Below are 16583 nucleotides of genomic sequence, written 5' to 3'. Positions count from 1 at the left end.
TTTGATCAACTAGAGCAAGCAGTATGTTACTATATTTTCAACACAAAATAATTTGGATAGTATTTAAGCAGTGGTTTAAATTCCCAACAGTAATTATATAATGTGGGGAAAAAAATCAGGTTTTTCCTGATTTCATTAAAAAAAACCAGTCCAATCCATACTTCATTTTTTTTCACTTAATGATCTTATAAAATTTTACATAAATTCAGTTTAATTCCTTTCCCTTTTTAGAAGTATTACTTCTGACAGGTTAATCAAAGAATACATCAGTTGCAGTGCTTACAACAAAAATGCTGTGTACCTAGAGGTCTGTTTAAAGCATTAAACATATTCATTCCACTGTAAAAGCACTCTGGTGATACTAAAAAATACTTAATTTAGATTTTGATTAATTTGGATTTTTCATCTTTAGTAGATTCTTATTTGATTAATTAGTTTCAGTGAAGGCTTAGAGTGTGTGTGCATGTGTGTGTGTTTGTCTCCACCACCTCCCTCTCCCCCAAAAAACTATTTTAAAAAAGCCTTTCAGAGAAATACTGCATGTTCCCACTCATAAGTGGGGAAGCAGAAGGGGGAAAGGGCAGGGAAGAGAGGGAAGGGGGGGAGAGGGAGACAAGGGGAGAGCGAGAGAGGGGGAGAGGGACAGAGGGAGAGAGAGAGAAAGAAAGGAAGGAAGAAAAAGAAAAACAACAATCATAATAATTTGCTGAACTTTCAAAAGGAGAAAACAGAACTAAGGATACCAGAGATGAGAAAGGGGGCGGGGGGGGGGTCTAGTGAGAAACTGGTAAAGTGCCACAAAAATTAATTTGTGTAATGATAAATACAGTAATTGTTCTGATCTGAGGATCATGTACTGCACACAGGTATTGATATTTGATGCCGTACCCCACAGATATGTAAAATCAATTATGTTTCAATTAAAAATAAATAAATAAATAAAAAGAAGTTCAATTAGCCTAACCAATGCTTATATAAAAGGCTATAAACTTGCCAAAATAATTATGCCTGAATCAAAAGTAGAATAATTTTTTGCTAAGCCATAAAACTATATTAACAATTAATAAATTATTTTCTTAAATAAAGCCATTACTTTAAAATGAGTATATCTTGCTCTTTAGAGAAAATTCAGAACCAATAAAAAATAAAAAGTAAGGAAAAAGCTGTGTGTGCGGGCATTAAAATGTAGGGTAAGGGGCCCAAGATCTGAGGTCTGATAGGCAAACTGAGGATCGAACGTACAGTCATTCCTTGGTATCTGCAGGGGATTGGTCCCAGGACATCCCCCTCGCCCAAGATACCAAAATCCAGTTGGCCCTCCATATCTGTGGGTTCCTGAAGATACAGAAGGCCCACTGTATTTTGATTATAATGAGAAAAATTATATGGTTTACAAAAGCCACCACCATAGCTTCTACTGCTTCAAGGATGGCTTGCTGTCACAGTAGCAGCCATGACCACTGTGAAGGTGGTCCACCACATATTCAACTGCATCGACACAAGGAGAGTTACTAGAGGAGCCTGGAAAATGAGGAGGAAGTCTTTCTCCTCAAAGTCCACTCCAGAGCACTAAAGAAGAAACTGATCAAACAGATGACCAGATATCAATGTAGAGATACTAGAAATATGAGAAAATAAGAAAATATGACACCACCAAAGGAATATAATAATTCTCAAGTACTAGAACCTACAGAACAGGAAACTCTTGAAATGACTGAAAAGGAATTTTGAGTAAATATCTTACAGAAATTCAGCAAGATAAGAGAAGACTCAGACAATACAATGAAACAAGAAAATATACCCAGGATATGAAGGAGGAAATTTACAAAGAGATTAATACCTTAATAAAGAATGTAGCAGAACTCCTGGAACTGAAGGACTCATTCAATGAAAAAAAAAAAAAAAAAAAAACAACCTGAGAGCTTAAGCTGCAAATTACAGGAAGCAGAAAGAAGAATGTCTGATCTCAAAGACAGTCTTCACAAAGTAACACAGGTAGACAAAGAAAAGGAAAAATGAATTTAAAAAATTGAAGAAAGTTTAAGAGAGCAGGCAGCCTATCTAAAGCACACGAACATCTGGATCATGGATGCTCCAGAAAGGGAGGAAAAAGATAAAGGCACTGAAAATCTATTCAATGAAATAATAATAGAAAACTTCCCAGGTACAGGGAGAGACACAGACCTTTAGATCCAAGAAGCTCAAAGATCCCCAAACAGATTCAATCCAAAAAGATCCTCTCTGAGAAACATTATAGCCAAACTGGCAAGGCTCAAAGACAAAGAGAGAATCCTAAAAGCAGCAAGAGAAAAGCATCAAGTCACTTGTAAAGGAGCTCCCATCAGACTAACAGTAGACTTCTCAACTGAAACTCTACAGGCAAGAAGAAAATGGGATGACATATTCATTCAAAACACTGAAAGAAAAAATGGCCAGCCAAGAATACTATATCCAGCAAGGCTATCCTTCAGAAATGAGAGTAAAATAGTGTATTTTCCAGACAAACAAAAACTGCAGGAGTTCATTAACACATGACCAACATGCATGAATTTCTCAAGGTAGTTCAAGATGTGGAATCTGAAAAATAATCATCACTATTATGAATACACAAGAAAGAACAAAACCCACTGGTAAAACACAAATGCAAATAAGAAAGAAAAAAGCTAAATCTTATCACCTCAAAAAACTAACAAAAATTGAAGGTGAATAATAAAAGGGGAAGAAAGGAACAACAGATATTTAAAACATCTAAACAAAAAGTAATTAAATGCCAGGAATAAGACAACACCTCTCAATAACAACCTTAAACATAAATGGATTAAACTTTCCACTCAAAAGACACAGACTGACAAACTGGATGAAAAAAACCAGACCCAACTATATGCTATCTTCAAGAGACTCACCTCACCTGTAAAGAAGCAGACTAATAGTGAAGGGATGGAAAAAGATAGCCCACACAAATGGAAACCAAAACTGAGCAGGAGTAGCTACTCTTATATTGGATAAAACAGACTTTAAACCAAAAATCATAAAAAGAGACAAAGAAGGCCACTATATACAGATGAAGGGATCTATCCAGCAAGAAGTCACAACAATCATAAATGTATATGCACCCAACATCAGAGTACTCATATATATAAAGCAAACACTATTAGAACTAAAGAAAGAGACCAAAACATAATAAAAGTGAGGGACCTGAACACCCTTCTCAGCACTGTACAGACTAATCATCCAGGCAACAAATCAACAGAAAAACACAGGAATTAAACCACAGTTCAGACTAATTGGATCTAACAGATATCTACAGAACATTTCATCCAACAACTACAGAATATACATTCCTTTCATGACCACATGGAATATTCTCCAGGATAGACCACGTTAGGTCACAAATCAAGTCTCAGCAAATTTAATAAAAACTGAAATCACCTCACATATCTTTTCAGACCACAACAGATTAAAACTAGAAATTAATAACAGGAGAACAAAACCAACTGGTAAAACACAAATGCAAATACAAGGACTCTATACAAATACATGGAAATTAAACAACAGGCTCCTGAATGACCTATGGGTCCAAGAAGAAATTATCAGCACCACACTCTACCGAGTGAGCCACTGGCCGGCCCTCCAAGAAGAAATTAAACAAATCAAAAAATTTCTTGAAACCAGTGAAAATAAAGACATATGATATCGAAACCTATGGGATACTGCAAAAGCAATACTAAGAGAGAAATTTATCGCAATGAATACTTACATCAAAAGAATAGGAAGATTTCAAATAAACAACCTAATGCTACACCTCAAAGAACTAGAAAACAAGAACAATCCAATCCCAAACTATGCAGACAGAAACTATTAAGATCAGAGCAGAACTAAATGACACAGAGACCCCAAAAATGATACAAAAGATCAATGAAACAAAAAGTTGGCATTTTGAGAAAATAGCCAAAATAACTTGGCTAACAAAAAAAATAAAGACCCAAATAACAAAAAAAATCAAAAATGAAAAAGGAGACATTACAACCAATACCACAGAAATACAAAGAATCATTAGAGACTATTACAAACAACTACATATCAACAATTTTGAAAACCTGGACGAAATGGGTAAGTTTCTGAATGCATACAAACTAACAAGACTGAACTAAGAAGAAATAGAAAACCTGAACAGACCAGCAACAAGTGACAAGATTGAATTAGTAATCAGCAGTCTCCCAACAAAGAAAAGCCCAGGACCAGATGGTTTTACTGCTGAATTCTACCAAACCTTTAAAGAGGAAATAATACCAATTCTCTTCAAACTATTCCAAAAAATTGAAACAGAGGCCACTCTCCCAAACTCATTCTATGAGGCCAGCATCACCTTGACACCAAAACAAGACAAAGATACAACAAAAAAAGAAAACTATAGGCCAATATCTCTGATGAACACAAATACAAAAATCCTCAAAAAAAAAAAAAAAAAAAAAAAATACCAGCAATCAGAATACAGCAGTACATCGAAAAAATTATAGACCACAGTCTAGTGAGATTCATCCCAGGGATGCAAGGATGGTTCAACATACACAAGTCAATAAATGTGATACACCACATCAATAAAATCAAGGACAAAAGCCATATGATTATCTCAACAGATGCAGAAAAAACATTCAACAAAATTCAACACCCTTCATGATAAAGGTTCTCAGCAAATTAGGTACAGAAGGAAATTATCTTAACGCTTATTGTTAAAAGCCATATACGACAAACCCACTGTCAATATTATCCTGAAAGCTTTTCCCTTAAGAACAGAAACAAGACAAAGATGCCCACTCTCACCACTCCTATTTGACATAGTACTGGGAGTACTAGCCAAAACAATCAGGCAAGAGAAAGAAATAAAGGGCATCTGGATTGGAAAAGATGAAGTCAAACAGTTTGCAGATGACATGATCCTATTATTGAAAAACATAAAGCTCTACCAAAAACTCTAAAAGCTGATTAACAATTTCAGTAATATTGCAGGATACAAAATCAATGCCCCAAATCAGTAAATTTATATTCTCTAGTAACGAACTACTGGAAAAAGTAATCAAGAAAGCAAGCCCATTTACAATAGTCACTAAAAAAATAAAATTCCTAGGAACCAATTTAAACCAAAGAGGTGAAAGGTCTGTACAGTAAGAACTACAAATCACTAATGAAAGAAATTAAAGAAGACACAAAAATGGGGAAAGACATTCCATGCTCTTGGATTGAAAAAATCAACATTGTGAAAATGTCCATACTACCCAAAGTGATCTACAGATTCAATGCAATCCCCATCAAAATACCAATGACATTCTTCACAGAAATAGAAAAAACAATCCTAACATTCATTTAGAACAAAAGACCCTGAATAGCCAAAGCAATCCTGAGGGGGGGATAAAAAAAAGCTGGATGTGTAATACCATCTGACTTCAAATTATACCATAAAGCTACAGTAATCAAAACAACATTGTATTGGCCTAAAAATAGACACCCGGACCAATGGAACAGAACAAAGAACCCAGAAATCAACCCACATACTTACGGCCAATTGATCTTTGACAAAGGCAACAAGAACATATACTGGGGAAAAGACTGCCTCTTTAATAAATGGTGCTGGGAAAACTGGATGTCCATACGCAGAAGAATGAACCTAGACTTGCTCCTCTCACCATATACCAAAATCAACTCAAAATGAATTAAAGATTTAAGTGTAAAACCTGAAACTGTAAAACTACTAGGGGAAAATATAGGGGAAACACTTCAGGAAGTTGGACTGGGCAAAGACTTTATGAACAAGAGCCCAAAAGCACAAGCAACAAAAGAAAAAATATAAATGGGATTATATCAAGCTAAAAATCTTCTGCACAGCAAAGGAAACAATCAACAGAGTCAAATGACAACATACAGAATGGGAGAAAATATTTGCAAACTATACATTCGACAAAAGATTAATATCCAGAATATATAAAGAACTCAAAACAGCTACCTATTAAAAAAAAAAACAAATAGCCCAATTAAGAAATGGGCAAAGGAGTTGAACAGACATTTCTCAAAAGAAGACATAGAAATGGCCAACAGGTACTTGAATAAAATACTCAACATCACTAATCTAAAAAAAAAAAAAAAACAAATAGCCCAATTAAGAAATGGGCAAAGGAGTTGAACAGACATTTCTCAAAAGAAGACATAGAAATGGCCAACAGGTACTTGAATAAAATACTCAACATCACTAATCATCAGGGAAATGCAAGTTAAAACCACAATGAGACATCATCTCATCCTAGTTAAACTGGCTGTAATAAAAATGACTGAGAATAACAAATGCTGGTGAGAATGTGGAGAAAAGGGAACTATCCTACACTGTTGGTGGGACTGAAAATTAGTACAGCCACTATGGAAAACAGTAGGGAGGTTTCTCAAACAACTACAGATAGATCTACCATACAATCCAGCAATCCCACTTCCAGGTATATATCCAAAGGAATGGAAATCTTCGTGTTGAAGGGATACATGCACTTCACATTCATCACAGCTCTGTTTATAATAGCCAAGATATGGAACCAACCTAACTGTCCATCGATGGATGACTGGAGAAGGTATGTAATATATATTCACAATGGAATACTACTCAGCCATAAAGAAGAATGAAATTCTGCAGTAACATGGATGAACTTGGAGAAAATTATGTTAAATGAAATAAGCCAGGCACAGAGGGAAAAATATCACATCCTTACTCATAAGTGGGAGCTAAGAGAGTAAGAAGGAAGGAAAGACCATAGTGGTGTGCTGGACTTGCAGAGAGAGGGAACAGACCTAGGGTTGCTGGGGTGTGCATGGGGGAGGGAGGCTGGGGAGAGGTTGGCGGAGGACACGGTGAATAACTGCAATGTGAGGTGGTGGGCATGCTGATAGTATTGATCTGATCATCTTGGGCACAGGTGCTAATAGTCAGCTCTGAATGACCATGTATTCATGTTCAGCCTATGAATATGTATAACCAATATAAATAAATAAGCAAATACTTCTACAAAAAAAAAAAAAAAGGAAAAGTGAAACTTTAATATCTGCCATTATAGAACTTCTGGAGGTATAAAAGATGAAGCTTGAGACCTGATACATAGTAAGTGCTCAACAAATGATATTGCTATTAAAATTGTTTATCCATATTGCTGGCTCTGGTTCAGCAAGTCAAGAACTTTGTACACAAACGTGCAGGTGCACACAAGCCTTTGAAACTTTTCCCCTTCCAGCTACTTTAAAAGACCCGGTAATCTTTACTCTCTGTCTTACATATGAAGCACTAAGGTCTACAATCAGATGTTCCTCAAATAATAAAACCCTCAATTTAGTCATATCATGCCCCAACTCTTACAATTTATTGATATAATTTTAATTTCAGAGGTCTGCATTCTGAGAGAAATCTTAAAAGAATTTATCCTAACATTAAATCACAAACTTATAAACGAATGTGTACCATAATACTCTTACCTTCTACAACTGAATGTATACGATAATACTCTAACCTTATAAATGCAGGAAATGGCTAACAAAAAGATACAGTTTAAAAGCAAAAAACAACATGGCGTAGGAACGTATTGTTCCTTAGACACTTCTTTGGATACATAAAGCAAATATTTGGACCAAGCCAAGGAGGAAAAATAAGGGTAGGTTCACCCCACCTGAGTGAATCCAAGTTTGATTCGTCTTTGTTTGAAGGTCTTGGCAAACTGCTCAAGCTCCTCAAGGTCACTGGGCTCCTCCAAGCTGGGAGTATCAATTCGCTTTGGTGTTGACTGGCTCTGTGGAAGTGTCTGAATTGGGGTTGCTGCTATTGTGCGTGTTGGGGTTGCTGGCTGTTGAAGAAGGAGCAGTAAGAACAAATATATGAAAAGATATTTAAGTTTACAACTGGAATGTACTGCACGTAAACAACTTTAAGGAAACAGCTATATTCACAGAGAGTGATGAAGACCATGTGACACAACAGAAGGTGAAACATAACGTTCAGTGAGAAAAGCAGACTGTGAAATTATATATATTATGATTTACAATTAAGGTTAAGCATGTAAAAGTCTATGGAAAAAAACCTGAATACACTAAAATGAAATCAATTATACCTGGGTTTTCAAATTGTCTGAATACTTCTATCTCATGCCTTTTAATAAGTTACTCTTTAGTTTAAAAAATCTATTTCATAAATATGCTACTTAGACTGTCAAAACAGCAAGGACCATATCTGTCTTGTTTATCACTATCGTATCTCCAACATGTCACAGACTACTATAAAAATAATGTTACAGGATTATCAAGACTATTTTAAGGGAGAAAAGTAAATCGCTTGTAATGTTAATAACTTATAATAAGCTTCATTTTTGTGTATTTGTTCAAGTTTTTTCCCACAGATTTACATTTTTAAACCTTAACTGTAATTATGGTTTACGTAATTTTACACTCTACTTTTCTCATTTACCGTTCATTATGCTTTAACTTTTCTCTATAGTGTTTCTGTTTCATAAACTATCCTTTTCAAAGGCTGGCTGAAGCAATATTATCATAATTTATTTAACCATTTCTTAATTGCTGCATGCTTTTCCATTTGTTTTCACTAGCACAGATAATACCACAACGAAAAATCCTGTGCATACAGTTATTTTTACCACCTATATAATTTGTTCTTTCAGATAAATTCACAAGGAACTTTTGGGTAACTGGATAAACAATTTCATGGATTTTCATACACATCGCAGTGTTGGTTCCCACTATACAAAGCTAAATTTCCTCCACATGATTTGTGTTAGCAGTTTTAAAACTGTTTTGCTAATTTAGGGAGTTAATGGTACTTCACTGCTGCCTTAATTTGTATCTCTCTTATTACTCAAAGTCAATATTTTTTCATGTGTCAATTCTTTTTGGGGGGGGGGGTGGCTGGTCAGTAAAGGGATCTGTCATATGTCAGTTTTTATCTATTTCCTTAGATATGAATTGGATTTATGTCCTTAATCCATTTATATACTAGTCATATCCTTATTCTCATCCTTATCCTTAAAGAGCTCATCAAACATTACAGATTAAGCCTCTGTCTGTCATACTAATGCAAATATTTTTCTAATATCCTTTTTTCCTTTTGTTTTTCAGTGTACATAAGCTTTACATTATCATTTGGATGAAATTTTTTTCTAATATCTTCTCTTGGTTCAAATCTGAGAATGCTTACGTATTTCTAATTCTGATAAAATTCCTTTTAATAATCTGTTAACGACTTCTATGTACTTGAAATATTTAATTATTTAAATCCATCTAAAGTTTATCTGGGGATAAAAGGGTATAGTCCTTTTTTTTTTTAAAGAAAATATTAAATTTCCTTATTACACACTTATCTCTCTCTCTCTCTCTCTCTCTCTCTCTCACACACACACACACACACACACACACACACACACACACACAAGGCGACTCTGTTCTACGCAGAAGCCCTGAGTAGAACACACCCTTTTGAGTATTCACTATTGGCAGATGCTGCCCTGACTTGGCATCATAATTGCTCAGTTGACCCCTCCTGTGAACAGGAGCCTGGGTGAGACATTATAGACCAGGATTACAGATAAAGTCTGTGGCTGTGAATTTTCCTTCCTGTAATTTAGATGCGTCATGTACCCCGGCCTTGACCTCATTAGTCAAGGCTCTCTCCAAGTGAAAACTAACTGGCCCAAAAGACTAAAATAGGCATTACACAGGCAACAATTGGAGTAAGTTTCTATCATTCTGTTTCAAAGACAACAAAGTTCATCTCTGTGACGTGTTGACACTGAGTAATTTTTAACCTGACCATTTTGGAGGAGCCAAAACCATATCTTCTTCGGTGAAATATCTTCAACCATATTAGAATCCTATGTGGCTGTGCATGTCCCACAGTGAAACCGGTTGATACGCAGAGGTGAGTCTCAACTATCAGACTATTTACTTCACCTCCAGGATTGAAGTGGTCGCATTCTCAAATAATAAAGGACAAAAAATAGCATGGGTACCTTTAGGTGGGGTGCTTACAGATAAGTTACCCCAACTCCAGAAACCTCAGGCTGGACTGGGCCAGATCTAAAAATGGTAGAGTAGAATTCAGTGAGCAGGAGTCAGGATGAAGCTACAACAGCCCTGCCACTGTGTGCAAAGCATATAGGCCAGGAAAGAGTCTCTACTATAGGCTTTTCTCAAAACCCCAACCTTACTTTTGTATTCACCATATTCACAAATTCACCATTTAAAAGTATGCAGTTTGATATGTTTTAGCAACTGTATATAGTCATATAACTACTATTACAATTAAGATACAGAACATTTTCATCACCCCCAAATGTTCCCTTCTGCCTTCTTTGGTTAATCCCCACCAATAGCCCCCAGTGCCTGGCAACCACTGATATGATTTCTGTACCTACAGTTTTGTCTTTTCTAAAATGCCATGAAAACTGAATCATACATTATGTAGTCTTTCATGTCTGGCTCCTTTCACTTAGCATAATGCTTTTGAAATTCATGCATATATCAGAAGTAGATTTCTTTTTATTGCTGAGTAGCATTCCATCATATGGATATACCAGAGTTTATGCTATCTATTCACCAGCTGAAGGACAGTTAGATTGTTTCCAGTCTGGCGTGATTATGAATAAAACTGTTACTAACATTCACATATAGGTCTTTGTACGGACATACACTTTTCTTTCAAGGAGCAGAATTGCTGGGTCATAAGGTACATGTATATTTAACTTTAATTGCCAAAATGTGTGTGACATTGTGCAACATTACTGGCAATGTATGAGAACTCTAGTTGGCTTTATTCTCTTGCCAGCATTTGGTCTTGTCATAGCCTTTTTAATTTTGCCCATTTTAGAGGATGCAGTGATATTTCATTTGCATTTTCCTGATGACTAATGCTTTTGTGCATCTTTTCACATGCTTACTCGGCATTCACATATCTTCTTTGGTGAAATATCTTCAAATTTTTTGCCCCCACTCCCTTAAATCAGGTTGTCTTATTATTGAGTTGTATGAGTTCTTTATATATTTTAGATACAAATCTTTTTATCAGATATTAGAATATTTTCTCCTTATCTTTGGTTTTTCTTTTCATTCTCTTAAGAGAAACTTTTAATTTTTATGAAATTAAATTTGTCAAATTTTTCTTTTATGGCTAGTGTATTTTTAGTTCTATTTTAAGAAATCCTTGCCTCACCTGAGGACACAAAGATTTTTCCCTAAGTTTTCTTCTAAAAGTGTAGTTCTATAACCCATTTCAAATTAATCTTTGTATATGGTGTGAAATAAGGGTCAAGTTTCTTTTTTTATTTGGCCTACAGATAGCCAATTGTTTCAGCACCATTTGTTGAGAAGACTTTCCTATTACCACTGAAATCCTTTGGCACATCTGGAAAATCAGGTGGCCATACATGTGTGGGTCTACTGGACCTTCCATTCTGTTCCACTGATCTATTATTTCTATCTATATGCCAGTATCACACTGTCTTCGTTACTGTAGCTTTATAATAATTCTTGACATCAGGTAGTGCTTCAACTTTACTTTTCAAAACTGTTTGGTTATTCTGTCCTCTACAATTCCATATAAATGTTAGAAACAGCATGCAAATTTCTACAAAAAAAAGCCTGCTGGGTATTGATTGAGATTGTGTGGAATCTAGATATCAATTTGGAGAGAACTGGCTAACAACCTAAGTCTTCTGATTCATGAATGCATTGTATCTCTCTATCTTATAGGTTTTCTTTAATTTCACTCTGCAATATTTTAATGTTTTCAATGTATTGGTTTTACAAATATTTTGTCAAATTTATCCCTAAGTATTGTAAATATTTTTTTCCTTAATTTCAATTTTCAAATGATCATTGCTAGTATACAGAACTATATATGATTTTTGTATACTGACTTTGTATCCTACATATTCACTAAACTCACTCATTCTAGCAGCTTTTTTGGGTAGATTCCTTAGGATTTTCTACATAGACAATCATGTTGTCTACCAATTAGCATAGTTTTACTTCTTCCTTTCTCATCTACATGTCCTTCATTTCTTTTTCTTGTCATATTGCATTGCTAGGACTTTCAGTACGATGCTGAATAAAAGTGGTAAAAGTGGTCCTCTTGCCTTGTTCTTGATCTTAGGGGGGAAAGTATTCAGTCTTTCCTCATTGTTTTTTTGTTTGTTTGTTTTTGTACGATGCTGAATAAAAGTGGTAAAAGTGGTCCTCTTGCCTTGTTCTTGATCTTAGGGGGGGAAAGTATTCAGTCTTTCCTCATTGTTTTTTTGTTTGTTTGTTTTTGTTTTTTTTTACCAGCTTAAGAAAATTATCTTCTATTCCTAGTTTGCAAGAATTCTTATCATAAATGAATGTTGAATTCTGTCAAATTTAGTAATGTGTTAGTATTAAATGATAACTTCCATACTGTAGACAAAGAGAGTCAGAGCTGGAAGAGGACTCAGGATCAGCCAGTTCAGTCACCTAATTTATAGATGAGAAGCCTGAGGTCCAGAAGATGAAATGACATGCTTGAGATCACATCTAGATAAGAAGCAGAAGTAAGTCTATAACCTAAACCACTAGATGCCTGTGTTTTTTATATGGTTATTGTGGTTATATGGTATAGTGGAAATGAGCTAAAGTGACATCTAAGCACTCAGAGGAAAGAAAATGTAGAGATCAGAACTTCTTTCCAGATTCTGAGGAAGGGCAAAGGGAATGATGAATTTTAACTGAGGCACTAGGTTTACAGTTCAAGTGGTAATATTTACTACCAAATATGAGGTGGGTGTGTGGGAGCAGGGGTGTCAAATAGCCACTATTCATTTTACTCATTCACTGCTAACACAATTTACTCTTTAGGAATATTTAAGAAAACAGGGACTCTCTGAAGATTTTCAAAGACTACATCAATTTGGTAGCATTGCTTTATCAAGCTGATAAGCCCACCTTTAAACTTCTGGTCAGTTTTTGAAGATTGTTTGCATTTTTCTTATTAGGGTTTTTGGTTTTGTTTTTAATTAAACAAAGGCCAAACATCTGTCAAAACAATAAAGTAGGAATAAGCAACTTCTGTGGAAAACTGACCTGGGAGGTGAGCGTGATGCTTGGCTGCGACTGTAGGAGGTTGGCTTGGCTTTGCTGAGGTAGTTGTGTTAGAAGATTTTGCGCTTGCAGGAGACCTACAAAACACAAACATGTTATGCCAGAAACATTAAAGATTACTTTGAACACATGGCAAAAGAAAGAAAGGAACGTGAACTGAAAATTTCCAAGAGATCTCCTGACAGTCTTATTGGTCTTAAAACTTTTGTCTTATTTGTCTAAAACTGAATCTTGTTAAATACAGCTTGGGCAAGAAGATATGGAACATTAAATCAAAACTGACACATCTTTAGTGTAATCAAAATAAGTTCTCTGATAGGCCAATTCTTTATTTTAGTAAGGAGTGGATGAAAATAAAGAACCATTCTAAATGAAAGCAGCTGGAAATTCCCAAAAGAGCTCAACTTCTTAACCTAGAATCCATTAGAAACCGCCGTGTATACGTTGGACCAGAGAATTGTCTATTTCATGAAAAGAGCAGGCTATCCTTTAAGTGGAAAGAGATGTTGTTTTCAAGTTCTCTCTATCCAACATTTGCCTTCTGATGATAATAAAATTGAAATATAACATATTCTATCTGCATTAACAATGACTGTCTTAGTTTAAAAATGATTGATAAGTAAAGCCAGCAATACTTCGTGATGATAAATGACACTCAAAGTAGAAATGTGACCCCTCAACGTGTGTGTAGTAGATGCCAATTCAATTACTTGAGTTTATGGCTTTTCATTTTCAGAACCTTATGTGAGAACCAACCCATAATATCTGTATTTAAGAGTTTAATATATAGTACCTAATTTCAAATTTAATGCTGCTGCTAAAAGACTAAATATAGAATTATTTGTGTTGAGATAAAAGCAATGGTGGAAATTATCCAACACAGCACACCAAACAAGAGGGATTCTATCATTTTTTAAAAATAGGTGATAAGATTATTTGGGGCAATAGATATCTTCCTAATTATGATTTCCTTAGGCTACTAAATTTAGATACACTGAATGTCGGAATAAGCAGGACAGTGGACAACTAAACCTGCCACATATTAGCCACCGTTTATAATTTGTCTGTATGTAATTAAGCACTGCCTGAATTTAAGCTATTAAAATATTTATTTCACAATGCAGAACACAAATAAAATAAATACATTATGTAAGTTTGGATTTCTCTACAGAACCATGAGTTTTGTTAATATGGGGCAAAGAAATATATTTTGAAGCAAGGATGATTAAATGAAATAAAGCTGAGTAAATATTACCGTAAACATCTCTAAAAAGGCAGATTTAGAAAAACCAAATTATGGAAGTTTAAATGACCACCCTCCTTCCCCAAGTGTCTCCCTGTAGTTCAATCCCCACAGAGTAGTTAGGGTGATATTTTTGATCATATCATTTTCCAATTAAAATGCTCCAATGGCCCTACATTACAGTTAGTACAAAATCTGTGCAGACCTAGGAAATCTGGCCCTGTCTAATTCTCATCTCTCTTCGCCTACCACTTTCACTCACTGAACTCCAGGCTACTTTGGTCATTCTTTTCCCGGATTAGGTCAATCTTGTTCCCATTTCAGGTGCGTTGCATTCCTTTGCCTACCAGATGATTCACTGAGATTTTTTTTTTTTTTTTTTAATAAAGATGACCGGTAAGGGGATCTTAACCCTTGACTTGGTGTTGTCAGCACCACGCTCTCCCAAGTGAGCCACGGGCCGACCCCTTCACTGAGATTCTAAGTGTGGCAGCCTCCCCCTCATCATTTGCTCTCAATTCAAATGTTGCTTCTTCAGAGAGGACTTTCCAGACTATATGCCCATTCTTCCACATGTTAATCCTTACCAGATTACTCTGATCTGCTGTCTTCCTAGTACTTATTGCTATCTAAACCCTTTGTTTACATGTTTACTATTTGACTTCTTCTAAGGAAGGCAGGGATTTTATCCTGTTCAAAATTATATTTGCAACACTTAGAGCACTGTATGACATTTAGCAGGTACTCAAAAAATTAAGTGAATTGACTAAAATTTCAAATTATATAAGTTTGAAAATACCTGAAGGGTAGTCCAGAGAAAATAAAACTATATTTTATGTCAATGATTAAAACGATTCTATTAAATAAAATTATTTTGAAAAGGCTAAAGACTCAAGAACATTCAAAAATAATAAAAAATGAAACAGAAGAGAGCAGAAAGTTCAGAAATTAGGTTCCATTATTAAACATAGGGTATTTCAACACATGAGTTTCTTTAAAGTTTAGCAATGAAAATTAGACTTTTATTAATCTGTAAGTAACAAAAGCATATATGTTAAAAAATGATTCCTATTGAATCAGAAATTATAATTCCAAATAATTAATTTTAGTTCCTAGTAGCGTATATTATGAACAAACTCAAACCTTAGGTCTATTTCCTCAAACAATTGTTCCTAGCCTTTTGGCTAAGATCAAGTGTATTTCACCAAAGAAGGTCAACAGAAAATTTTGAAAGGACCCATAAAGGTTTAGAACTTCCTTAAGAACCAATCTTTGCCATTTCCGCCACCCCACCACCCATCAAACAACAAAAAAACCAAACAAACAAAAACCAAATAAACAACAGTTTTTTAACCAAGAACATTTCTTTTATTATTTTCAGAATAAATGGTCAATAGAAAGAGAATAAAATCTTTTATAAATTATGCTCAAGTTCAGAAATCTATCAATAAGAATTTTCCCAAGAAAATGCTAGAAAAATAATTCTGATAACTCTGGGAAAATGACTTAGATTTCACTTGCTAAAAATTAAATTCCAGACAGTTAAGAGTTATATAATCCTGGCAACACTGCCGAAAAATATGAACTATTCTTCAAAAGTTTTAGATTAGTAAGTGAAAAGCAAGGGAAAACAGAACTCAAGAAATTGATATGGAAGGCTAATCTCATGGTGGAAACATTAATTATTAAAATTCCAATAGATCAAATCTTTGTCCCTCACCACAAAGTTAAAAGAATAGCTACTTAGATTTTCAGCTTCTGTGATGCTAATAATTACAATAAATTCCACTCCTGGAAATGTTTTTAAAATGCTAATATTTCCACTGTTCTGATCCTTTACACTGTTGAATAACCTTAGAAAAACTGAATCTGAGTTACATACTATTAACTAATGGCTACAACTCAGCAGCAGTGGTAGAAACTAATTCTAGATTACTTTCGAGGTTTTTTTTTTAAACTATATAAAGGAACAAACTGTGTTTTCATTCTGTTACACTACCTACCATTTGTTGACTGATGATGATGATACTGATATCATGATGTCATAATGATAACAGCAGCAAAGATTTAAAGAGGTTATTGTATATAAGGCACCTTTTATAAAGGTGCTTTATATGTATTTACTCACCGAATCCTTATAACTCTTTGAGGTACATACTAAAACTATCCTCATATTACACGAGGAAACTGAGGTACAGAA

General features: G+C 34.8%; 1 protein-coding gene across 2 annotated transcripts in view; it reads right to left on the bottom strand.

Annotated features, from left to right (window-relative positions):
* The window catches only part of POU2F1 (POU class 2 homeobox 1), a 79493-nt gene that overhangs the window by 24662 nt on the left and 38248 nt on the right, over nucleotides 1-16583 (bottom strand). For both annotated transcript variants that reach the window (XM_008586311.1, XM_008586312.1), the window contains 2 exons: nucleotides 13123-13217; nucleotides 7692-7865 (listed from right to left, as the gene is read on the bottom strand). In XM_008586311.1, the coding sequence (XP_008584533.1) occupies nucleotides 7692-7865; nucleotides 13123-13217 (269 nt within the window). The remainder of the gene's footprint in view (nucleotides 1-7691; nucleotides 7866-13122; nucleotides 13218-16583) is intronic.

Source organism: Galeopterus variegatus, unplaced genomic scaffold (assembly GCF_000696425.1).
Source record: "Galeopterus variegatus unplaced genomic scaffold, G_variegatus-3.0.2 Scaffold3931, whole genome shotgun sequence".
In the NCBI taxonomy this organism is placed as follows: Eukaryota; Metazoa; Chordata; class Mammalia; order Dermoptera; family Cynocephalidae; genus Galeopterus; species Galeopterus variegatus.
The sequence above is the reverse complement of the archived record's forward strand: the minus strand, read 5'-3'. Positions and strand labels throughout refer to the sequence as shown.